Source organism: Lingula anatina, chromosome 2 (genome assembly GCF_051362555.1).
Source record: "Lingula anatina isolate TDL-2025a chromosome 2, LinAna3.0, whole genome shotgun sequence".
Classification (NCBI taxonomy): domain Eukaryota; kingdom Metazoa; phylum Brachiopoda; class Lingulata; order Lingulida; family Lingulidae; genus Lingula; species Lingula anatina.
This window is the reverse complement of record NC_141768.1, coordinates 5,801,033-5,827,276: the sequence shown is the minus strand read 5'-3', so window position 1 is coordinate 5,827,276 and position 26,244 is coordinate 5,801,033. Positions and strand designations below refer to the sequence as shown.

The following is a 26,244-nucleotide window of genomic DNA, read 5'->3' as shown; positions in this document are numbered from 1 at the left end:
GAATAGGAATAATTGCCTTAAAATACACCTTAAAATTTGACGTGTTTTGTGCAGAAAAACAAAAGAACAATATTTCAAAAACTTTTAAATGAGGAGAAACAGATACGAGGTTTCATGACGTCACTCTATTGGCGGGTTAACTCGGTTTAGTACGGATCTGACAAACACCAAGTTAGGTTGGTTTTCACAAATGTTTTTGTTTATTTTACAAACTTAAGCTCAAGGAAATAATCATACCTGTTATTTAACTATTTTCCACCGTTAATGGTTATTATGGTGCTTTAGATAGCACCACAGGCTTAGGTTGTTTTTTTTTTTTTTTTCAAAATTCTGCATGCATCAGCTTGCATGTCGACATTTGTTGTATAACTTCAGTATATCGCAGTATATGGTTGCAAAATAGGGATGTCTGAAGTGAGACTCACATCATTCTGTCGTCCTTAGTATAAAATACTGACAAAGATATGGATCGTTTTGGTGGATTACTGCTCTTTTTTATGGAAATGCAAGAGTTTAGATTTTGCGTGAACTGATTAAGTGAGGAATTCCAGATAAGTTATTGGGTAAGGTGTTCCTCGTGTGCTACCTCCCCCGTGTTTCTGGATTGCCAAAATTTGAGTTGCGTAAAACACAATTCAAACACTGGTACATAATTGGTGAATGCCTTTTGAACAAATACAATATAAACATGCAGATTCTGCCCTGGTTTGGTATCTCAAATTCTTCATAGGGGCAGACGGAGGTCATTTTCTGGGTCTAAGGGTTTATGCATAGACACATATGGCAACTTACCTGTTTGACTAAAATTTATTAAAACCGCTTTTTAACTTTTTTCACTAGCAATGGCGATGCAAGTAGAACGACAAGAGGAAAGTATTGAGGAAGATATTTTGGGACCACTTCCACTTAGTAGGCTTGAGGTTAGTGTGCTATTTATGATATGAATTTCTTAAAAAATGCAAAATGAGGATTCTCGTATATAGATAACCATTGTGTTGTTCTTTTTATTGTATCATTATATGTAAGATTTTTGTTATCTGTTACACTCAAACAAAAAAACAAAAAAGAAATCTTAAGTTTTATGTGCTCCATTCAGAAATATAATTCATTCTTCCTAATATACTCATGTCCAACTTTGCCATGTCTTCTAATTGATTCTTTTTTTTCACAGACAGTTGGTATAAGTGCAAATGACATAAAGAAGTTAGAAGAAGCAGGCTACTACACTGTGGAAGCTGTGGCCTTTGCTCCAAAGAAGAGTATTATTACCATAAAGGGCATCAGTGAGGCTAAGGCAGACAAGATTCTGGTAAGTTTGTTCATGATTTTTGCATAATGTGTATTCCTTTTTATCCTTGTAATGGTCCAAATATAATTTGAGTAAAATTCGAACTGTAACAAGCTTCTAATGCATCTTTCTGTCCTTAATTATTACATTAATCCCACTTTGGTATTAATATAGGGTGAAGCTGCTAAAATGGTTCCAATGGGATTCACCACTGCAACAGAATTCCACCAGAAGCGCTCAGAGATTATACAAATAACAAGTGGATCAAAAGAATTGGACAAATTATTACAAGGTCTGTGAATAACAAACTTTACCTTTCATTTTTGAAATGTGCATTGCTTATATATTTAAAAAAAGTTCTTTTGTTCATAATGATTCCATTCAGCATTTCTTTGTAATTAGCCCATTTGGTAACAAATAAGAAGGTCACAATTTTTCCTTCTTTTTTCTCATTGCTTTTATTGTGATCCAGAATTGATTGTGATGATTGCATTTTAGGTGGCATAGAAACTGGTTCAATTACAGAAATATTTGGAGAGTTCAGAACAGGAAAGACTCAGCTCTGCCACCAGTTAGCTGTTACTTGTCAGGTAATAAAAAAAGAAAATTACATGGCAATCATCCATCAGACATTTGAATAATATGGGTTGATGGAACTGACCATTGTTTACATGTGTGCTGGCTTGAAATCCAAGTAAAGCAGTAGTTTCCCTTAGATTTTCCTTTTATGGATGCAGTAATATATTATGTCCACTTGTCTATTTTACACTATTTAATTTCTATTAATTTATTACAGCTTCCAATAGACATGGGTGGTGGAGAGGGGAAATGTTTGTATATTGACTCTGAGGGAACATTTAGACCTGAAAGGTTATTAGCAGTAGCAGAAAAGTAAGCTAAATGGGAAGTTTTAACTTCAGAATTATCTTTTGTTAGTCTCAAAAAGAAACCAGCTGCCAGGTCATAATTTAATGATTAAATCAATCAGAAATTTTTGGACATCGACAATCTTACGAAGTCACTGAAATTATGGTGTATGCTAGTTGTGTGCTGAGTTCAATCTTGAAATTGTATACAGTAAAATGTTTATAACTTGATTATTTTCTCCTAGGTATGGGCTGTCAGGCAGTGATGTGTTAGACAATGTTGCCTATGCCAGAGCTTACAATACTGACCACCAGACACAGTTACTTATTCAAGCAGCAGCCATGATGGCAGAGTCCAGGTAGGTTTATCTTAGCCCGCCCCTCTCACCTCACCTCCCCTCCCCCAAGGCATAGACCTTGTGAGGTTCTTAAGTTCAGCAAGAAATATAAACATTAAGTATGCTTCTGGTGAACTTATTTAAGGGGGATTATCATTTTGAGATATGGCCAGATTTAGGGAAGGATAAGAAGTCTTACTAGATAAATATGGCTTTGAGACATTTTCAAGCATGATTTTCTTTTCCTTTTCCAGATATTCCCTCCTTATTGTAGACAGTGCCACAGCCCTGTACAGAACAGACTACTCCGGCCGAGGAGAGTTGTCAGCCAGACAGATGCATTTAGCACGGTTCTTGAGGACACTTCTCAGACTGTCAGATGAAGTAAGTTGAAATATCTGCAAATTGTGGTTTTGTTACAAAGTTCTGAGATAGGTCTTGTAAAAGGTTATTAAAAAGAACATGCTATCCTTAAAAGATATGTAGGTTCTTATATTTGATTCTTTCTATCAACGTAACTTGCTAAATGTTAAAGATTATATACCTTGGATAAAGAAAATAAAAGATCTTTTCACCAAATATTTTGCCAATTTATCACTGCTTTGACTCAGCAGTTTGAAGTGGCTTAAAATTTCCTTAAACTTAATGCTGAATTGAGATGTTTTATCACAGTTATTTAATCACTGAATAAAAATAATTTGCATTATAATGGTTCCTATTTCCAGTTTGGGGTAGCAGTGGTGATAACAAATCAAGTTGTAGCCCAGGTGGATGGGGCAGCCATGTTTTCTGCAGATCCAAAAAAGCCCATTGGTGGCAATATCATTGCACACGCTTCTACTACCAGGTCTGTGTCAACCAAAGATAGATAAATACTGTTAATTTCTTACCAAAGTTATACCTGCAAACAATCTTTGTTTCCTGTGTTAGAACTATATTTGAACTGTAAAAGTGTTGACATACACAAATGCTGTAAAAATTTCAATTAGTTCAATTTGGTAGATGTTTGTCATGTTTATGAAAGTACATATTATTGATATTCTCTTCTTCAGATTATACCTTCGCAAAGGCCGTGGAGAGACCAGGATCTGTAAAATTTATGACTCCCCCTGCTTGCCAGAAGCTGAGGCCATGTTTGCCATTTATGCTGATGGGATTGGAGATTCAAAAGACTAAATAGGACTCCAAAGACATTAAACTTTCTAAGATGTCAATGGAAAGCGATTTCAAATTGGAAGTCATGCAGTTTTAATCTACACCTTTGAAAAGGAATCATGGGGATGGGTCCTGAATGGAGAAAATGTTAATAACTGCAAATGGATTGACATATTTACTTTGGTGTTGTGTCATATATTAGATTGACAGACAAAAGAAACATCTGGCAGAGTTGGAACTAGAACAGATCTTGAAATTCTTTTTGATATCATTGCAGCAGAAGGTTGCTGCTTTTTTCCTGACAGTTTGAATGAGAAAATCTTTCTTTATGGAAGATGAAAATGTGCAATTATTCTATGTAAGAGTATATCACTTTTTGTTAATATTTAGCCAATAGTATTAAAATATAGAATTGATTTTCCAGGTATATGTAGTGTGAGAATACCATTGAAAGCTTTGGTCTATTTTAAGGAAACAGTTATGCAAATTTTTATTGAAATATAAAAAAATGATTGGTGCAAAAATACAGTGCCCATTGTATATATAACTATCAGTGTTTCACAAACCTGTAAATTTTATGTTGCCTATAGAGTCTAAAATAAACTTTCTTTTTCATTAAGTGACTTGTATATCTGTAGCAGAAAATGACAGTTGTTAAAACACATAGCATCTAAATTTTCATTGTAAATGATCTAGGTGGAAGATGGTGTCAAAAAAAATTGTAATTAGAAAGCTTAGAAAAGGCACCATAATTTGACACATTGCTATTATCACATTATTTCAGGGATCAGAAGGCCCTCAAACAGTAAACTTTATAAAATCCTTAATTGTTAAGTTAAAAATGAGCCATATATGGAGAGGTAGAGTATTTTTATATCCTGATAAGTTCTGTATTGGTATACATTTATAGGCTTCTGTATAGTTCTGGACAACGATGGAAGTTCTCTAATGAACTCTGGCTAATGCAGTATGTGGTCTAGGCTTGTAACCTCCGCTAGGTGGAGCTAAGGAATGGTCACGCCCACCAAGACTTGATGCCGGTCGGTTGTCATGAGAAACTCCCAGTGCCGTAGCGGTGCGGGAAGGGGGCGCTGCAGTGCCTGGCGGTAGCGGAAGCATTGGCGGAGCCCCAGCAGTGACCGGTCTCTTTGCTATGATGTGGCGTCGCACGTGCTGGTGATGCTGTGGATCCACGTGAACGCCTCTGGGATACTTGCACGGCTTTGTACGTACGTACACCGTACCACCAGGGATGGGGATTGTTTTAGCCTCCTTAAATGTACCAAAACAAATACCAATGGTTTTTGTTGAAATGCATTTTTAAGTTTTTAATTTATCACATTACCATTATTCTAATCAAATGGATTAATAATATCTGAAATCACCTATATTATGATCGCAATAAAAGAAATGTAATTAATTGCTGGGGACCAACAATGAGGAACAAACCATCGCATAATTTTAACGTTTTTAACATCTTAAAAAATATACCTTAATCTCAAATCTTCGCAGCTCCGTAACGCGGGCAACATTTCTCTTGTGTTCCTCCTGCTTGTTGTAGAAATTCTTCAGTCTCTCCTCGAGAGAACTTAAAATATGCCCACTAGTTTCATAGTCAAAATAATCATCTTCCCCTTCGCTGCTGGCGTTACCATTTAATTGTGTAGCCTTGAGCAGCGCCACAGAACTAGTGTTTTCCTTGCTCCGATCAGGGCTTGAGCAAACCATCTTTAGAGAGGATCGTCTGCGCTGGTAATTGTCTATTTCGCGCCATGCGTTCTCCATGGATCCAGATGCTACAGAGTCATTGTCGTCATTATTTGGGGTAGTCAAGAAAAACCCTTTTCCTGATTTTGGTCCATTATCAGATTTCGTGCCCTCACCCCATGCAACAGTCTTTTGTTGATTGCCGACATTGCTGATAGCAGTAGCAGCCGGTGTGGTACCCGACCCAAGCGCTCGCATTCTCTCGTTAGCTTCTCGAACTTGACTCACTATACTCGGTGGCTCTATTTTCATTTGCTCCAACTCTCGTCTGCTCCTCACGCGACGACGGGGCATCCGTGCACGCGATAAACGAGTATCAGCGTCATTGAACCTGGAAGATTGCTTATTAGCTCTTTTTACTGCTTGGTCTCTTTCACGCTCTTTGAGTTTCACTTTCGATTTATGCCTGTAGTACACAGAGTCTGGTACACTAGGCTCTATTAATGGAACTTTTCCTTCAATGAACAAACCGACCAACTGCTTCATGAATAATTTTCTTTTCTTTTCTTCCTCCGACTCATCTCCGACCAGGGTAATCTTTGGTTTATCTTCTTCGATTTTCGCTTCAATGAATTTTAGAAGAGGAAGCTGGCTGCCCTGGGATGACGATAGTCGACATTTCACCTTGTGCTCTACGATTTTTTTGAGCACTTCGTGAGTAAATGGATTTTTCTTGCCGACTAATCTGTCATAGTTTTTCAGATCTAGTATAAATGCATGAACGTCCGAATTGCACTTAGCTGTCCCAAAGAAGGTGCTCATGTTCATTACGAGTTCAATGTCACCTGAAAAAAAGTGGAGACATGAATGAGAATTGCTGCAATAAATGCACTTTAAACATATAGTCATAACCAATTTCTTATCTTTTGTGACTATGAGGACTTTATTTTGGTTCATCCACATTTATTGAGAAGAATTTTAAAGCAAGGCGTCAATGCCTGTCAATGGCACATAAATAAGAGACCTTCCTAAAAGAAACTATGTGATACAACCATGTCGAAAATTAAATATATTGTGTTAATTAACCTCCTACCTATCATTTCCCCTTGTCCAAGAAAACACAGATCTACAGTTTTGGTGTTTATTCTTCTCTCTGCGGCAGCATAGCCTTCTTTCCTGCGCACGCGTATTTGGTCCTGAGTGACATTTTCTATAACCTTTGGTTCATCTTTGTCTGTGTCACTAAAACAAATTATGGTACCAGGATGATAAAAGTTGTTTAAGGTTTGTAGACAAGTATTCTGATTTTTTAAATAGAGGATTTTGTATAAGGCTCAATTTGCACTATTTGCCCCAAGATTCTGCTTTCTAAAAAGCAGAAATTGCTAATGTAATTGATTCTTATATACTGTGCAATGTATGAGTGATATGAATAAAGAAAATGGTAAAAAAACATACTGACTATCCTGGAAGAGAAAAATGTGACGACAGAAAGAATATGACTGGCTAAATTAAAATAATTCTAATAATTAACATTACACTTACGGTATAATTCCTGCTTCAATCAAATGGTTCTTTTTCCGAAACAATTTGTAGTAGCTTGCTTCATGGAGGCCCGGCTTTGTGATTAATGTTACCTGCCCCCTAAAATCATCACAAAAATATATTTTTCTATCAGCAAATTACATCTAATCGCAGTCAAAAAGGAATGTGTGAAACAGACTTCATAAGTTTGTGGAGACTAGAGAGGTAAATATTCTCTTTTGATAGAGACTTTTCAGTTGCTATATTTAGGAGGCTTAACGAGGATGCTTTAGCACTTATCTATAATGGTGCTGTCAGGTAAAGAGGAAAGTCGATTTACTGGATAAAGAAATTAAAATTGTAACCAACGTGTCGTCTGTGTTTACAGCAACAGGGTTTATTTCATTTGATTTGCCAATTGTTTACGCTTAAAGAAAAAATGCTGATCAGTGTATTTCCTAGCAAGTGTACGGATATATTAAACATGCACCCGTTTAAGTTGCGTCTGTTTTAACCTGGTTTTAAACAATTTTGGCATTTATGTCAACGCATATACCTTATTATGAAAATAATGCCAAACATGGTTTCACCCTGGTTGGTGATAACGGAGTCGTACGCGTATTTCTCCTTCCGTAAACTCATCTCCAAGAGACGTTTAAATTTTGGGCTCCATGATTTGAACAACACACTGTTGTCAATAAATTCTCGGATTTCTCTGTATTCTTCTTCTTTTTTCGCCTGAAATAAAAGGAAATGACCAGGCCGTGTGAATAACCTGCTGGAACCAAAGAAAAGCTATGAATGAAGGACAGCGGTATATTTCATAAAACTATTTGCATAAACATCAGACACTCCCTACATGAAACTTAAAATACCCATTAACATTATTCGTCATTGATTGGTGATGATATTGGTATGACTGTTACAAAACAGTGCGATCAATATTGAGAATAGAGTTCAGTCAAGATGACCCAGGATCGATTTCATTAATTAAGGGGAATGTAGATTGATTGTCTCTTTGACCTCCCCTTAGAAAGAACAAACTTGATGCTGGAATAAAGATACGGGTATGAAATTCAACGCTCTTGCGTGCGTGTCAATACTTTTCAGTTTTGCCTTGAAATAATGAAGTGCTTTTCGATTTTTCTTGTCAGAAACGAAACTTTGTCACATTATTCCGCGAACGAAAACGTGTCAACTTATTTTCACCAATGGTAAATTTTAAAAGATAATTTTATTTTGGAACTGATAAAAGCAAAACCTCACTTCTCTAGACAGTAGCACATATCATCTCCATTTTTTGTTATCAAATTTCAAGATTGATTAATGTATCACAGGCGTTTTAGAAGTTAATTCAGGTGTTTTTATTTGCTCAACACCTCCAGTCTTACCTTGAGCGTGCTGTCAAACAGCTCCTTAGATATCACAAGAAGGTCCGTGTTTTCGTCTGCTATGATGGTAGCATTTCTGACCGAATCTTCCGTCATCAGGGCAACTTCGCCAAAGCTTTTCCCCGCCGCTTCATAAAGAAAAGAAAGCTAATTAGTGGAGGACAAAGTGGACGGTGTTCTTGTATATCAAACACGTTCCAAGACGGGGAATGGGAACGTTGTTGAACGCGGTATAAACATGGGTATTATCTGCATAAGCCTCCAGTGTTAAGAATACCGCAAGGTTTACAAGCACCATGGCGACGAGATAGGGGAATCTTCTTCGGTGTCTTGGTATCTGATACCAGTTTAAATTGAATAAAGACCTGCAGACGACTCCTGCACAATGGAGTATAACAATAGGTTATGTATCGTAGTAAGGATGATTTTTGGAGTATTTTTAAACACTTTTTTAATTTATGTAGCAAATTATGTAGTTCAGGGTTGGGCAAATATTTGCTGACTCTACTTTCACCAGGGCCCGATCACGTAAGTGTCACTTGGCACTCCTTCATTAAAATAACTAATAGCTGATAATATTGATTTATTGAATGCATTTCCATGTATACTTATCACTTTTTAAACCAAAAAGGCATATTACTAAAATAAAAAGATTGATAACACAAAGTTAAAAAAACTACCATCTTTCAAAAAAGGCGACTTACGGAAATTAATAATGAAACGCCCAAATTTTGACCTATCAAGTTTCTTCTTTTTCTTCTCTTTGTTTTTGCCCAGAAGATCGTCCATCTGTTCCAGGAGACTCTTGGATTCTTCAACCTTCGCCGGTGGAGGGTCGTCATCTGACTTTGTAGTATCGATGTACACTGCTGTAGAACCAGTAAGAGTGATGTAAAACCTTTAAAAAATACACAGAAAAATAAGTCTCGTCGGCCATGATGTAAGAATGTATAGAGTTTTTTGAATAACTCGAGTAGGCCTACATTCAATAAAACCGATGCAGCGTAAAGCTGTATTGATGTTAAAAAATGGAGATTGTATTCATTGTCTGTTGGCTTCTTTTCCGTTCGTGATAGAAGGATAAAATGATACTTAAAGTAGGCCTACATTATTGTCAAGTTCGGGAACAGGTTTGGAAACACATCGATAATTCCCTGTATCATCCTAAGTAATCAGCTGATCCTACTGGCATATATATCCAATTTTAAAATTTTTAAAATGCCCCGAAGTCACATTTTCTAAGCTACATGTACTTAACTTTCTCAATTCAGATCTTTTAAACGATTTAACCCCTCAAATAAAAGTACCTGGTGTCAATATATATATATATATATATATATATATATATATATATATATATATATATATATATATATATATGCACAGGAAGACATGGCAGTCTAAAAGGCAGGTTTAAAAGGTTTAAAACTAAATTATTAAACTACAAATGGCATAAAACATTGAATCCAAGTTCAGAGACGAGTCGAGCTATGATTTGTGAGTATGAGAAAATTACTTTTTCTCGATAGTGATTCGATTCATACTGTAGATAGGTTAGGATAGGATAGTATACATTAAGGAGATATCTTTTATTCGGTCTGTGGATTTTTTATGTACATACATAGTCTTTTCTTCGTACGTCATTGTTAAAATAATCGCCAAAATCAGCATTAGCACGATTCTGTGCACGGTGATATCCACCAACCACTGTTATTAAAATCGGCTTAAGATATGACACTCCGTAAACAAATCTTATTGGTAATATAAATATCAAACTTAATGCTGTCATACAACTGATAGCAGGGTAAATATAAAATTGAGACATCGAAAAAATACGGCACCATGGTTTAATTCAGGTGAATTGTGTAATGTACACTTAATTGAGCCCCCTTTGATCATGATTGATCGGTTCTCCACCTTCATCAAACACTAATAGCGATCGCTTGATGTTATGCAATTATGACCTTGCATTGAGCATCATATACCTTGACATAATCTCATCTCGTCTTTTAATTAGATAAACAGATTGTTAACGGGACGTGAGGAATTAAAAAATGTAAAAAAAAAACACTTCAACCATTTTCCAGTAATGATATTTACCATCCACAGACCAATTACCCCCCAATTTTTTTGTTTAAGATTCGTTTATGGGATTTCTTTCTGTCACTTTAAAAGAAAGTCTGCATACAGTATTTCTAGTTAATGGGTCTTATGAACAAGATGAGTGTCACGTCTTTCAGTAACTTCGTTTCTTTCATACTATTAACTAAATTATAAATTTCTAACTGGACTGAAATTTGCATTCCATGTGTTACCTACCAACTTTGCAGATTCCGTTCGATTTTTATTATTCGTTGATGCACTAATTAGTTAAGTTTTGTTTATCTTTTAAAATGTGCCTAATGGAGTTTTCTTAATTAGCACACTGAATGACCGCAAGTCTTTCATAACACAAGAACGCCATAAATATACCTGTCTCCGATTTCTCCTTGAGTAATGATGACATCATCCCGGACACAGAATTGGTGTTCACAGCGTCTTACAATCTCCATCAGTACCCCTGAAAAGAAATGATAACAATTATTTAAATCTATCTAAGTGGCATGGGTCAGGTTAATTGTCTTGTCATGTCTCTATCATTAAGATATTGAATGTTATATTGAACTCGAGAATTCAAGAAAAGAAGGAGAATTCCCATTAGATGAATGATAAGTATTCTTTTGGCTATCATATGAAAAGAGAAAGAGAAAAGAGCCTGTTGTGTGAATGAAAATGTCCTGGCAGAGGGAAATGTTTTCTTAAGCCAAAACAATAGCAATATTTTGTCGCAAAAATTCAATATTTTAATATTAAAATAACATGTGTTGCACTTATGCTAGGATAGAATGAGATTTATGTGTCCTAGAACTGGAATATATAAAACCGTTGCTCTGCCTTATAGCAATTCTAGCAGTTAGTTGACGGCCCTTGAACCGATTCTGTGACACAGTGACTGTGGTAGAGAAAAAAGGAACATGCTAATTACAAAATTATTATCAATGACTTCACTGTAAAATCTCTGGCCTGATAAAATTAAATGCATACATTTTAAAAGCCATACGATGTTGATGTGTTTGCTCCTCACATTATGGCGGAAACGTTTTTGTATTTCTTATTTACTCTCCTTATTAAATATCACCGACTGTTTGAGCTTTACAAAGTTACCTAGGCATTAACGCCAGGAGCAGCCCGAGGGTGCGTTGTTTTGAAGGGATAAGGTGTGGCCTATTCTCTCTTTTAAACCATGAGAGTTTACACGTCAGCAAAAGTTACCGTATGATGTCGAGACAACACCCGGGCACACATTGCACGATGAGTGGAGGAAGATTAAGTCGACATTCTAATATTTGTTTTTACGGTCTATTATCCAATTTTGGTTTGATCAAACACTGTTAACAACCCGAGTATAAGGGTATTTTCAACTTCTTCTTTTTCTTCCTATGTTTTCGTCCTTAGCTACAACACGATTCTGGTGAAAAAAGTACTTCTTATCTCCTTTAATAATATACGTCCTAAAAGACATATTGTTTACTCTCATGTTCTTTTATGTAATCAGTTCAACTTGAACCAAGACTGATGATAAACGATTTCGTTTCTTTAATGCAGCCATGAAAGATTTTTCTTTTGGGCAATATAGGTATGGAATAGTGAAGATTTTATTAACCACATACCTAGGAGATGTTGTTTCATGCGTTTAATATAAAAAATATAGGATACAATAATATTCATCAATTATTTGACAGACAGTACTATCAGGTTCCATAAACTATCGATAAAACAGGAATGTTATTTGACGATTTGGCAAGCATTAGGTAATATTTGTAAACCGTGTGTTGACGTTTTACAAAACACTTAACGTGCGCAAGGAATTGTTTACCTATACCTGAAGTTAAATACTTGACAGGTGAGATAAATATAAGGAAAAATATACCTCCCGGCTGATTATACTAAACCTTACCTTTCTCCACATCCTCAAAGAGAGGACTCTTCTTCCGAAGCCACGGCAGGACGATTTCTATTTCCGTGTCTCTCCTATCTTTCGGTTCTTGTTTAATAACACTAATGACACGGTCCACCATGTGTACTCCGGCCATGGTGGGCGGTTGTTGGAATCCCTATTATCTTGATGAATCCTTTTTTTACGTCTTCTACATGAGAACTGTCTCTTCTTGTCCCTCCGGCTTTCGTTGTTTTTTCGTAATTTCTAATCTACAAATAGAGATAGTGCTTTCACACGTTTTGATATACACCGTGTAGCTAAGATTAAAGTGTACCAGATAAGAAATTAAAGAGACATGTTTGGATTAAAACGCAAACTTCAGAACAACCTGTCACCCCTAGTATGGATCTACCTTGTCACTTGTTAAAACAGTCCCATTTTTTCCTCATAATACTACATGACAATAGCCGAGTTACCAACGGTGCCAACGCTCCCAAGCCAAGTGCACTTATAGTAAATGTCACAGTGTATCGCATTAAAGTTCTCGGACTGACAATTGAAACACACAATGAAGTAATGGATTTTTACCCCGATGAAGAACAAAAACTGTCGATACATCAAGACTTGTACTACATTGTTTTGACTATTGAATCAGTATCCAAATACGCACGGTGATCAATGCGGTCTCCTGGTACCAAAGTCGCTACATCGACGAGTACTTACAGCCCCTCCCGTGCCAGTTGATTGGGCACTTACGGATGAATTGCTTAACAAATATACAAAGACGTAAGGCAGTCTGTCCGATTCTCACTTTATGATCACAAAATTCATATAATGATGTTCCGAACAAATACGATGTCTCCGTATGTTAATCGCTTATAAACTTTAATGAAATCGACACATAATTTTGTTAATGACAGAGAATCAAAATCTTACAATCAATTTTCTTTTCTTTACCCATACCTTATTGTTTCACATGTTCACAGTACACGCTTGCTGCTGTGAAATTTATTTTATTTTATTAAATTTTCTTTATTTTTAAATTACGTTTAACTTATCACTATATTGACCGACTCTCTTGGTGGATCTCTCCCTCTGTCGCTCTCTCTCCAAAATTATTATTTTTTATTTTCTTATTATCGTTACCAAGCAACGATGTCAGTAGCCACCCTTTCAGTCTACAAAACACAACTGAAGTTCTGATTTTACCAAGAATCATATCAATGGATTATCTAAAAGTAAATACTGGTAATATAGTTGATCAATTCTCACTTCGATTTGTACTCCTGATTAAGAACACTGATTCAAATAAAAAAATATGCTCCAGGATAATTAGAAATGTCAGCATGATCGGTACGTACCTCACATTACTATTATAACTCCGAGGTACATGAAGTTCCATGCATTTTCGCCTGCTCTCCTCAGTAAGGCGGGGTGAACTGTGAAATGGGACGGCGACTTTGTCGCGATGAGAAAAGAAATGCCACTTAATTCGTCTTTTCAAAAACCGGCATTAAGCAAAAGCCCTTTTTAACTATTTCACCATGTCACCGGGGTCTGTCAAAGCTTTACTTGATTGCTTACTTTGGGTCCGTGCCTCCCCTGTTTGCATGATTTCATATTAGGCCGCTCAAATAAACCTAAGTGTGTACACTGTGTCGATCATTGCTTCAACACAAACATATGATCATAATGGGCCATTTCATCCTCCATTTGTGTAATCCATCGAAGAATGGAAGTGTATATTTGTTTAATTGCCGGAGTTTCTACTAATGGATCGTGGACCACCATTGCATGGGTTCATAATGGCAGGGCACTTGATAGAATACAATGTTCCGCGAGGTAGACACGTTTGGCGGCCTGAGGGAGAAATAAAATTGTTAAGAATTATGAAAGCCATTAAATATTTTCATACCCTAAATTAGCCATAGCATTATTTTTCTAAAGGTGTACTGGTTATTAACAGTTGATCTTTCCCACTTGGGCACACCAACGGCATGTTTCACAACTATAATTGGCTTGAAATGAATGCCCCTTTTGTCCTGCCACCCGCTTTCTCTTCTTTGGTATTGACTAATTGAAAGTCTGTTTAAATAATTGTTATATAATTCCAACCGAAGTTGAATATTTCGTCTTTGACTTCGTGTAGGCCTATAATAGTTTCAGGAACTTTTTAATTGCCATTTATATTTTACTCCGGTGGCAAAAATAAAATAATGCTTTGGCTCCGTTCACATGGAAAAGCTATTTTCTAAAAATCTAAAAATCTATTTTCGGTATCTTGTGATCACGGTCTGTGCCCTGAATACCCCGCGGCGTAACGCTGGCCGCCCCTCCAGCTTATGTATTTTTTTCCTGATGATTCTTTTTCTTTTTCTTCCGCTATGGTTATTCCAATTCTTTCACCTTGTCTCCGGTCGTCGGGTGACCAGATTTTTTCCTTAATATTGAATTGGTGTAGCCCTTTTCTGGGCCAGTATTTTCTCCGGCCGTCGGGAGACCGAAGCCGCAAAGTTTTTCGTGCACGATCTGTATCATTATTTATATAAGTCAAGGGTAGTATTTTTGCCTGGTTTGCTTAGTATTATGTTTTTCAGCTTAAGTTCTTTAAATAGGAGGTTATTTTCAAACCTGCTGATTGTTTTTATGCCCAGAAAGAATAGTCTGCTTGATATATATTCAATGTTGACCAGCTCGTGCAGAGTTGTAATTCGGGGTCCATTGGAAGTTTGAGTGCCATGCGTAGCGCTCTATTTTGAATTTTTTGTAGATCGTTCAGCCTAATTAGGAAAGGAGGGGCATAAAAAGACAAAGCTTGTGCCTGATAAAAGGAGTAGAGGCAACGCAACTTTTGTAAAAAATCAAAAGTTTTCTCTCTGATAATCCCACAAAAAATGCAGTACATACGGAGTTAGCTTTAGCTCAGTTTAAGTTCAAGATCGTGGCACCAATATAAGGACTTTCAACTGAAGAGAAAGGAGATATAATTGTCGAAGCAGATGTAAACTTTCTGAAGTATACCGTATTTTTATGCAAAAGGTAATTTGCTAAGTCCCACGAGAGCCCTCACTCGTTCTCGTCTCGTGGCATCCCGATTCAGGGTCCAGGTCGTTGTTGTGACGTGCCTCATCCGGGACTCGAACCCGTGACTTTGCGTTACCAAGGTTGATGACGCTTTGGCTGTCTCATTTGCATCCATGCACGCTACCGACTGCTCCGTGACTGACCAGCCCAACCTCCGTACGTGCGAGTTTCCTCTTATAGTAATCAATCGCAATTTTGAAAAATTAATTCTGGCAAAAAATGACACAGTAGATACCGGGACTCGAACCAGAGTCCGAATTCCTGCCTGTCTGCAAGACAGCAGAGTTACCACGCAGCCACGACAGCTTCGTCGACAAGAGACGATCAGATGGAAACTTTCAACCTTGTCACGGAGAGCGCCAGATTGGATGTACATGTGTAGATCTGCTATCCCAATCGATAATCCGGGTGCCGCATTTCATCCCACGAAACCCCAGTCCCAGACATGAACGGTATTTTTTAGTGCATGATGCACAGGAAGTCGTGTTTGAGAACCCGACACGGAGCTCGGAGTTTGTTTTATACTAAGATTTAGTTTGGATTTACCCATGATATTAAAGAGTCCACAGGGATCAGATGCGGTTCACAACAGGCGTGTTTTACTTTTAGCAAGAACCTAAGAGGAGAGAATAAAAAAAAAATTCAAGTGTTTAATTACTGGTGCGATTGCAGTGATGGTAATTTTGAGTAAAACATATTTGGCACATAATTCTGCCGAGGAGATATCGTTTTTCTACCGAACACGGTTAACAGGTCAGGCCCGTAGCCGGAGGGGGGGGGGGGGGGGGATCGAAAGGACTGCCCCTTTTGCTGGGAAAAGGTCCACTCTGGGTAAAATTTGAGCTAGGTACATGAAGTTTTTTATGGGAAAAGGTCCACTTTTTCAGAAAAAGAACCCCCCTTTTGAAATTTCTGGCTACGGGCTTGCAGGTGGTATGACCTGCTGTTATACGGGAAAAGCTTTAGCTCAGTTTAAGTTCAAGATCGTGGCACCAATATAAGGACTTTCAACTGAAGAGAAAGGAAATATAATTGTCGAAGCAGATGTAAACTTTCTGAAGTATACCGTATTTTTATGCAAAAGGTAATTTGCTAAGTCCCACGAGAGCCCTCACTCGTTCTCGTCTCGTGGCATCCCGATTCAGAGTCCAGGTCGTTGTTGTGACGTGCCTCATCCGGGACTCGAACCCGTGACTTTGCGTTACCAAGGTTGATGACGCTTTGGCTGTCTCATTTGCATCCATGCACGCTACCGACTGCACCGTGACTGACCCGCCCACCCTCCGTACGTGCGAGTTTCCTCTTATAGTAATCAATCGCAATTTTGAAAAATTAATTCTGGCAAAAAATGACACAGTAGATACCGGGACTCGAACCAGAGTCCGAATTCCTGCCTGTCTGCAAGACAGCAGAGTTACCACGCAGCCACGACAGCTTCGTCGACAAGAGACGATCAGATGGAAACTTTCAACCTTGTCACGGAGAGCGCCAGATTGGATGTACATGTGTAGATCTGCTATCCCAATCGATAATCCGGGTGCCGCATTTCATCCCACGAAACCCCAGTCCCAGACATGAACGGTATTTTTTAGTGCATGATGCACAGGAAGTCGTGTTTGAGAACCCGACACGGAGCTCGGAGTTTGTTTTATACTAAGATTTAGTTTGGATTTACCCATGATATTAAAGAGTCCACAGGGATCAGATGCGGTTCACAACAGGCGTGTTTTACTTTTAGCGAGAACCTAAGAGGAGAGAATAAAAAAAAAATTCAAGTGTTTAATTACTGGTGCGATTGCAGTGATGGTAATTTTGAGTAAAACATATTTGGCACATAATTCTGCCGAGGAGATATCGTTTTTCTACCGAACACGGTTAACAGGTCAGGCCCGTAGCCGGAGGGGGGGGGGGATCGAAAGGACTGCCCCTTTTGCTGGGAAAAGGTCCACTCTGGGTAAAATTTGAGCTAGGTACATGAAGTTTTTTATGGGAAAAGGTCCACTTTTTCAGAAAAAGAACCCCCCTTTTGAAATTTCTGGCTACGGGCTTGCAGGTGGTATGACCTGCTGTTATACGGGAAAAGCTTTAGCTCAGTTTAAGTTCAAGATCGTGGCACCAATATAAGGACTTTCAACTGAAGAGAAAGGAAATATAATTGTCGAAGCAGATGTAAACTTTCTGAAGTATACCGTATTTTTATGCAAAAGGTAATTTGCTAAGTCCCACGAGAGCCCTCACTCGTTCTCGTCTCGTGGCATCCCGATTCAGGGTCCAGGTCGTTGTTGTGACGTGCCTCATCCGGGACTCGAACCCGTGACTTTGCGTTACCAAGGTTGATGACGCTTTGGCTGTCTCATTTGCATCCATGCACGCTACCGACTGCTCCGTGACTGACCCGCCCACCCTCCGTACGTGCGAGTTTCCTCTTATAGTAATCAATCGCAATTTTGAAAAATTAATTCTGGCAAAAAATGACACAGTAGATACCGGGACTCGAACCAGCGTCCGAATTCCTGCCTGTCTGCAAGACAGCAGAGTTACCACGCAGCCACGACAGCTTCGTCGACAAGAGACGATCAGATGGAAACTTTCAACCTTGTCACGGAGAGCGCCAGATTGGATGTACATGTGTAGATCTGCTATCCCAATCGATAATCCGGGTGCCGCATTTCATCCCACGAAACCCCAGTCCCAGACATGAACGGTATTTTTTAGTGCATGATGCACAGGAAGTCGTGTTTGAGAACCCGACACGGAGCTCGGAGTTTGTTTTATACTAAGATTTAGTTTGGATTAACCCATGATATTAAAGAGTCCACAGGGATCAGATGCGGTTCACAACAGGCGTGTTTTACTTTTAGCGAGAACCTAAGAGGAGAGAATAAAAAAAATTCAAGTGTTTAATTACTGGTGCGATTGCAGTGATGGTAATTTTGAGTAAAACATATTTGGCACATAATTCTGCCGAGGAGATATCGTTTTTCTACCGAACACAGTTAACAGGTCAGGCCCGTAGCCAAGGGGGGGGGGGGGGGGGGGATCGAAAGGACTGCCTCTTTTGCTGGGAAAAGGTCCACTCTGGGTAAAATTTGAGCTAGGTACATGAAGTTTTTTATGGGAAAAGGTCCACTTTTTCAGAAAAAGAACCCCCCTTTTGAAATTTCTGGCTACGGGCCTCCATGTGGTATGACCTGCTGTTATACGGGAAAAGCTACTGAATCAAAACAAGTTGGATCGCTTTCCTTGATAGGCCTGTTCTGAACGTTCCTAGTTAGATGACTTCAGATGCTTTAATTTTCATTTTGTTTTGCACTGAGATAACGTTTGGTTTCACCTTTGACGTTACAGAGCACGGTGAGATGCACAGCTGTTCAAACCTCGGCGGTTTTAGTATTGAGTAGTCTTTACTCTTTCAAATGTCGACTGCGGACTTGCCCCGGGTACTGCATGAACATATGAACAGTCTTGAGAAGCAAAGGCCCAAGATAGGAAAGGAGGGGCATAAAAAGACAAAGCTTGTGCCTGATAAAAGGAGTAGAGGCGACGCAACTTTTGTAAAATGTCAAAAGTTTTCTCTCTGATAATTCCACCAAAAAGATAGCACATTTTGATGAAATGCAGAACATACGGAGTTAGCTTTAGCTCAGTTTAACTTCAAGATCGTGGCACCAATATAAGGACTTTCAACTGAAAAGAAAGGAGATATAATTGTCGAAGCAGATGTAAACTTTCTGAAGTATACCGTATTTTTATGCAAAAGGTAATTTGCTAAGTCCCACGAGAGCCCTCACTCGTTCTCGTCTCGTGGCATCCCGATTCAGGGTCCAGGTCGTTGTTGTGACGTGCCTCATCCGGGACTCGAACCCGTGACTTTGCGTTACCAAGGTTGATGACGCTTTGGCTGTCTCATTTGCATCCATGCACGCTACCGACTGCACCGTGACTGACCCGCCCACCCTCCGTACGTGCGAGTTTCCTCTTATAGTAATCAATCGCAATTTTGAAAAATTAATTCTGGCAGAAAATGACACAGTAGATACCGGGACTCGAACCAGCGTCCGAATTCCTGCCTGTCTGCAAGACAGCAGAGTTACCACGCAGCCACGACAGCTTCGTCGACAAGAGACGATCAGATGGAAACTTTCAACCTTGTCACGGAGAGCGCCAGATTGGATGTACATGTGTAGATCTGCTATCCCAATCGATAATCCGGGTGCCGCATTTCATCCCACGAAACCCCAGTCCCAGACATGAACGGTATTTTAGTGCATGATGCACAGGAAGTCGTGTTTGAGAACCCGACACGGAGCTCGGAGTTTGTTTTATACTAAGATTTAGTTTGGATTTACCCATGATATTATATGGTGGTATAGTTTGTTATATCCATCAGTCTATACCATTTGAAAGGCTTAGCTGGGCACACCATGATCAATTTGAGACCCTGTGGATCAGACTCAACCCACAGAGAATGCCTAGACAGTTCAACCCACTAGTGGTTGGATGTATTTACCATCCACCAGATAGCAACCATAATGACATGGTCCAACATCTGCTTGAAACACTTGATACAATAAAAACAAAGTATGTGAATGCTGGAATAATTTTGACCGGAGACTTTAACCATCTGCCTGACAAATTGCTCATTAAAAGCCAAAGATTAAAACAACTGGTAAAATGTCCTACACATATGAACTCCACCTTAGATCTTGTTTATACCAACATGCAAGATTACTATCAGAGCCCAGTCCATTTGTCTCCTATTGGCTTGTCTAAACATGAAACCATCTTAGTGAAACCTGTCGCATCACAAATGTTACAATCAGCCAGGAAATGTAAGGTGACTGTCCGAAAATACCCACTTTCAAAACGAATTAGTTTCGCAGATGCCATTCAAAACATCCACTGGGATGAACTATACCACAGTGACTGTGTCCATCAGCAATGTGATATGTTTTATCAGACCTTGCATAACTTAATAGAAACCCACTTCCCCACCAAGGTTGTGACAAGGAGTACACATGACAAGCCTTGGGTGACAGATGAGTTTCGTGACCTAATCATCCAACGCCAGCGTGCCTTTCAACTGAAGGACCCTGAATTTAGAAACCTTAGAAACAAAGTAAACCAAGAACGCAAACGGTTACAAACGGTCTACTACAGAACTCAGATTGAAGAGGCAAAATCGTCAGACCCAGGGAAATGGTGGAAAGGTATCAATAACATCATGGGTAAATCTCAAAACAGTGCCTCTCTGACCACCATGGCCAACCATCTCCATGAGGGGGATATGGAAGCACTTGCACAAAACATCAACAACTTCTTCCAGTCCATTACTTCTCACCTAGACCCCTTAGATGAGACGGACTTCCATGATGTTAACATTCCCTCACAGTACCAGCTCACAGTAGAACAAGTGGAAAGATCTCTCATTAATATTAACACAAACAAGGCATCCGGTCCTGATAATATACCGAACTGGATTCTCAAAGACTTTGCTGGAGTTCTCGGTGCACCAGTATGTGCAATCTGGAACAATACCATACGTCAAGGAAAGCTACCAACAATCTGGAAATGTGCCAATGTAGTGCCACTGCCTAAAATTAAACCAGCACTGAGCGTGGAAAATGATTTAAGACCTGTTTCCCTAACACCTATCCTCAGCAAGGAATTGGAAGCATTCATTTTTACATGGCTGTGGGAGATACTAGGACCACATATTAAGAAAGATCAGTTTGGCAATGTTAAAGGTTCCTCCACCACAATGGCCTTAATCGAGCTATTTGACACCTGGGCCAAGGCCAGTGACACTCATGGGGCACAGTCTCGGGTTTTATTACTTGATTTTAGAAAAGCGTTTGATTTAATAGACCACAATATTTTGCTAGGCAAGCTTTGCAGCTATGGAGTACCTCCAGTATTACTCAGATGGGTCCATGCCTTTTTACTAAATAGACAGCAACGGATCAAGTGTGGATCAGTAATGTCACAATGGTGCCATATTCATGGGGGCGTGCCCCAGGGTACAAAATTAGGACCTCTCCTTTTCATTACAATGATAAATGACATGGAATGTTTTTTACCAGCAGTAAAATATGTGGATGACACTACAGTTTATGAGACAGTTCACCAACCATCTCCAAGGGAAATAGAACAAGGTGCCAAACCTACACAATCTAAACTTCCCATAGCAGCCTCAAACCTATATGAATGGACAAAACAAAATAACATGCTAATCAATCCTAAAAAAACTGTTGAACTGTTTATCTGTTTCAGTAAAAACCCTACTGTACCTGATAACCTAATAATTGATGGTATAAAAATCGAACAAGTTTCACATGCCAAACTGCTGGGAGTTCATATCAGTTCTAATTTGAAATGGGACTTACATATAGAAAAAACTCTCTCAAAAGCTGCATCCAGACTGTATTTCTTATGCATGGTCAAACACGCTGGGGTGCCGAGACATGACCTCTTACAAATTTATAAAAGCAATCTCAGACCAACACTTGAGTACGCTTGTCAGCTATGGCATGCTGGAATTACCGCACAGCAATCTAAAGCCTTAGAGAACATCCAAAAAAGGGCTCTTCATATTATATACCCTGAACTCACTTACAACGAAGCAATGGACATCACTGAATTACCTACCTTGAAATCTCGGCGTACTGACTTATGCAAAAAATTATTAAATGAGATAAAACTGTGTACACATAGATTGAACCATCTTTTACCTAACACTCGTGTCATAGAAAAGGACCTAAGGAATGTTTATAGATATGTTTTACCAAAATGTCGGACAAAAAGATATAGAAACACTTTTATCCCATACTGTTTATATACGTGTCAATGATCTAGGTCTATCCATTAACTTTTAGCTTTTGAAAATAACAACGAATCACCATTTTTAACCTCATTATTGGTTTTATAACTTAGAATTTATCTTAAAGCTCTATTTTAGTACTACATCTTTATACTTTTATACATATACATTCAATATATGTCTTATATATTGCAAAGAACACAATAAACCTTTATTATTATTATTATATTAAAGAGTCCACAGGGATCAGATGCGGTTCACAACAGGCGTGTTTTACTTTTAGCGAGAACCTAAGAGGAGAGAATAAAAAAAAAATTCAAGTGTTTAATTACTGGTGCGATTGCAGTGATGGTAATTTTGAGTAAAACATATTTGGCACATAATTCTGCCGAGGAGATATCGTTTTTCTACCGAACACGGTTAACAGGTCAGGCCCGTAACCAAGGGGGGGGGGGGGGGGGGGGGATCGAAAGGACTGCCCCTTTTGCTGGGAAAAGGTCCACTCTAGGTAAAATTTGAGCTAGGTACATGAAGTTTTTTATGGGAAAAGGTCCACTTTTTCAGAAAAAGAACCCCCCTTTTGAAATTTCTGGCTACGGGCCTCCATGTGGTATGACCTGCTGTTATACGGGAAAAGCTACTGAATCAAAACAAGTTGGATCGCTTTCCTTGATAGGCCTGTTCTGAACGTTCCTAGTTAGATGACTTCAGATGCTTTAATTTTCATTTTGTTTTGCACTGAGATAACGTTTGGTTTCACCTTTGACGTTACAGAGCACGGTGAGATGCACAGCTGTTCAAACCTCGGCGGTTTTAGTATTGAGTAGTCTTTACTCTTTCAAATGTCGACTGCGGACTTGCCCCGGGTACTGCATGAACATATGAACAGTCTTATGTAAAAAATCAAAAGTTTTCTCTCTGATAATGCATCCCGATTCAGGGGCCAGGTCGTTGTCGTGACGTTCCTCATCCGGGACTCGAACCCGTGACTTTAGTAATGTTGTCGATCGCGTTCTAGTGTGTCGCATCATTCACATCGACCGCCCCAATACGTTATATCATGATGGGGACATCAGAATACTTCCCTTCCTTAAGGCAGTCACATTGTTGGTTAAATTAATTTAAAAAAAAACATGGATGTCATGAATTGGGACTTAATTAACAGTAAGTGTTTAACGAAAATTCTTTTGATAAAGAGTTGTGTGAAAGACCGCACCATACCCATTTTGTATTTATTGTGATAATAGTGAGCCATTCTAACAATCAGACATGAAACAAATACTATATCAAATCAAACACACATTATTTCATTATCCAACACTGCATAACATACATTTTCTTGTGCCTCAATAGATTCCTTCAAGCCCCTTTGCACTGAATAGAAAGGTGACCATGAATCTGGCCAGGTGGCGGAGGCTCAAGGGATCGATAAGATCAAATCATTTATTTTATAATGAGCATTAGTAGTTTCAGTAATACAAGAACTAATTTAACAAGGCAGCAAAGCTGTCAAATGTACAGACAAAAAAACAGAAAAAAAAGATGCAATATAGGTCATTTTGTCAATTTTGATGCAATAATATATGCTTATAATAGCACAGTCAGTCAACACTGATTTTTAATCATGCACAACAGGTAACATGGTCAATAACAGGAGCAGATCCAGAGATATTTTCTGACAGTATTCCAAAGTATCTTTGTTGATCCATCCTCCATTTTGATGGTCTTCCAACAGAAACCCGTAAATATAAACTTTAAAATCTGACTGTCTTCCAGGAGACCCAGAAAATGGTCTCAATCAATCCCCTTCAATAAGATTACAGTTTCAGGACCATGAGAGTTAAAATTCACATGATGAAAGTCCCAATATATGAAAAATGATGACAGTGCATAAAATAATATTACAGCGTGTTTAAAGACATAAATACCAATACAACTGCTTATGTGGAAATACTGAAAATGTGCAGAGCCTCAGGTGGATGGGAGTTAAAAATCACATCTTAAAAATGCCAGTGTTGGAGAAAAAATTAAAAAGAAAACAACAAAAATATAATTCCAATGAAGCTGCTATTCACTGCTTCCTTATTATGGACACTATGTTATCTAGCAGAGAGCTTAACCTTTGGGAGTTTACAGGGAAATATCAACAAGTGTGCTTTATGAAATTTCATTTAATGGCCGCTTAATTAGGCAAATGAGTTTATAGCAATGAAATTAGCCTAGTGAATACCCAAGGGGAATTTACAGACTGACCACACAAATTTGTCTATCAAAGGTCTTCAGGTCCATAAGTCACACCTTAAGAAAAGCAGAAAACAATAATGCACAAAATAAAACAGGAGACTACCAATTCTGATGCAATAATACATTATGTTTAACTGCACAGTCAACATCAAATTTTAATTATGCACAACGTACAGGTAACACTGATGAAAGTAAAAGCATAAGGCTCCAGGCCCATCAGAGTTCAAGGCTTCGTTCACATGCAATGTCTATTTTCTAAATTCTATTTTCTATTTGCGGTATGTCTTATGATCATGGTCTGTGCCCTGAATATCCCGCGGCGTAATTACTGGCAGCGCGAGCCAGTTACTATAAGTTACTATAAGTAACTGGCTCGCGCTGCCAGTAATTACGCGGCGGGATATTCAGGGCACAGATCGTGATCATAAGATAGCGCGAATAGAAAATAGAATTTAGAAAATAGACATTGCATGTGAACGAAGCCCAAGTTTACAATTAGAAAGTGCCAGAATGAGAAAAATGAAAATTTCACAAAAAATTCATAAATTTAATAAAAATGATAATCCAATAGAGCTGGTTCTCTTATATGAGCTGAATGTCAATCCTAAGAATCATTTTTGTAAGAATAGTAAAAAAATAGAAAGTAACACTTTACTTTACATAATATTAATGGTAGCAGAGCACAAAGTTGGTTTTTTGTCAATTTTGATGCAACATTACATAATGATTAACTAATTAAATACCACCAATTTTAAAATATCTACTTTTAAAAACATGGACATTAAGAAAATTTGATTACCACTGGGCTTCATGCCCAAGGGAGCTCTAAGTCCCACACTGAAAATTGCAACATGTGAAAGATAAAAATTTTCACAAAAAAAACTGTATTACTTCCAAACAATTAATTAATGAGACAATTTTTCAACTGAAGCTGAATTTCAGTCCTATGTTTCTTTCCTGTAAGTGTGAGAAGAGCAAGTGACATGGTTTTCCTTTCACCACCACTACGGAGGCAGGGTTTTGTTCAATTTTGATGCAATATTACACAATGCTTAACAGCATAATAACCATAAATTTTTTAATAATAAAATAAAAGTATCATGGATATTCAGAAAATGTGACTAGCCTATAGAGTTCAGAGTCATACAGTGAAAATCCCAAAATGTAAACAAGAGAAAACTGTATTGAAAGAGTTTATTTCCATTTTCAACACCTTTTTTACATAAAGCAAAATAATCAATTTATTGTCATTTTTATATTATCAATCAAAAAATATGTTGTAAAATCAAAAATATCAATAGAACAATTATAAATGTCCAACTTGCTCCATTCTGAAATTCTGAACATAGTGAATGGTTGAATCTGACAAACTGTAAAGATATGTGTTTTTTTTCCATTTTGGTCACTTATTAAACAATACACAATATCAGGTTTACCATCATTTTTTTATAATCAACTAACAATGTTGTTAAGATGCAGAAAATGTCAAAAGAACAACTTAACATATCTAATTAGTTCAAAAATGAGACTGTTAGCATGCCTGAGAATTAAATTTGAGGAAAAAAAAACACTTATATACAAAAAAAGGTATAACTTCACCAAACCTTTACTGATCAAGCTTATTTTCAAAACTTAATCTGTATTTCAGTAATACTGATCACTACTGTGAATTTCAAGACAATTGGGCAATCGATTTTCCTTAAAATGTGTTATAGGTGTTGCATATATGCTGAAAAAAAGTGAAAAAACAGCAAAACTTTTATAAAAATGCTCTGATCATGCCAATTTTCAAACTTGACTTGCGTATTATAGATATTCATCAATTCTGTAAGTTTCATGCCAAAAGAT

At 38.0% G+C, this 26,244-nt stretch overlaps 2 protein-coding genes across 4 annotated transcripts; one reads left to right on the top strand and one right to left on the bottom strand.

Moving 5' to 3' along the window:
• The first annotated feature begins 24 nt into the window (after nucleotides 1-24).
• LOC106176905 (DNA repair protein RAD51 homolog 1) lies at nucleotides 25-4,266 on the top strand. Its single transcript, XM_013559493.2, has 10 exons — nucleotides 25-176; nucleotides 841-920; nucleotides 1,172-1,309; nucleotides 1,463-1,580; nucleotides 1,787-1,878; nucleotides 2,085-2,179; nucleotides 2,400-2,513; nucleotides 2,747-2,876; nucleotides 3,218-3,339; nucleotides 3,545-4,266. The coding sequence occupies exons 2-10, from the start codon at nucleotides 843-845 to the stop codon at nucleotides 3,666-3,668; spliced, it is 1,011 nt and encodes a 336-aa protein (XP_013414947.1). The 5' UTR covers nucleotides 25-176; nucleotides 841-842; the 3' UTR covers nucleotides 3,669-4,266.
• LOC106176906 (uncharacterized) lies at nucleotides 4,095-13,988 on the bottom strand. Of its 3 annotated transcripts, none has more exons than XM_087004850.1 (10): nucleotides 13,610-13,988; nucleotides 12,267-12,517; nucleotides 10,742-10,829; nucleotides 8,974-9,167; nucleotides 8,270-8,397; nucleotides 7,435-7,616; nucleotides 6,900-6,998; nucleotides 6,448-6,596; nucleotides 5,139-6,199; nucleotides 4,095-4,919 (listed from the first exon to the last, which is right to left on the bottom strand). In XM_087004850.1, the coding sequence occupies exons 2-10, from the start codon at nucleotides 12,400-12,402 to the stop codon at nucleotides 4,593-4,595; spliced, it is 2,364 nt and encodes a 787-aa protein (XP_086860976.1). In that variant the 5' UTR covers nucleotides 12,403-12,517; nucleotides 13,610-13,988; the 3' UTR covers nucleotides 4,095-4,592. The 3 variants fall into 3 exon arrangements, with proteins under 3 accessions (XP_086860976.1, XP_086860979.1, XP_086860978.1); XM_087004853.1 differs by lacking the exon at nucleotides 13,610-13,988 and adding an exon at nucleotides 12,837-12,959; XM_087004852.1 differs by lacking the exon at nucleotides 13,610-13,988 and adding an exon at nucleotides 12,661-12,792.
• Nucleotides 13,989-26,244: the final 12,256 nt, after the last annotated feature.

Coding starts and splice junctions, on each gene's coding strand:
- LOC106176905 (XM_013559493.2), top strand. CDS start 843: ATGGCGATGCAAGTAGAACGACAAGAGGAAAGTATTGAGGAAGATATT. Junction 921..1,171: donor TTCCACTTAGTAGGCTTGAG/GTTAGTGTGCTA, acceptor TTTTTTTCACAG/ACAGTTGGTATAAGTGCAAA. Junction 1,310..1,462: donor CTAAGGCAGACAAGATTCTG/GTAAGTTTGTTC, acceptor GTATTAATATAG/GGTGAAGCTGCTAAAATGGT.
- LOC106176906 (XM_087004850.1), bottom strand. CDS start 12,402: ATGGCCGGAGTACACATGGTGGACCGTGTCATTAGTGTTATTAAACAA. Junction 10,830..12,266: donor CTTTGAGGATGTGGAGAAAG/GTAAGGTTTAGT, acceptor ATTTCTTTTCAG/GGGTACTGATGGAGATTGTA. Junction 6,999..7,434: donor GGCATTATTTTCATAATAAG/GTATATGCGTTG, acceptor TGATGATTTTAG/GGGGCAGGTAACATTAATCA.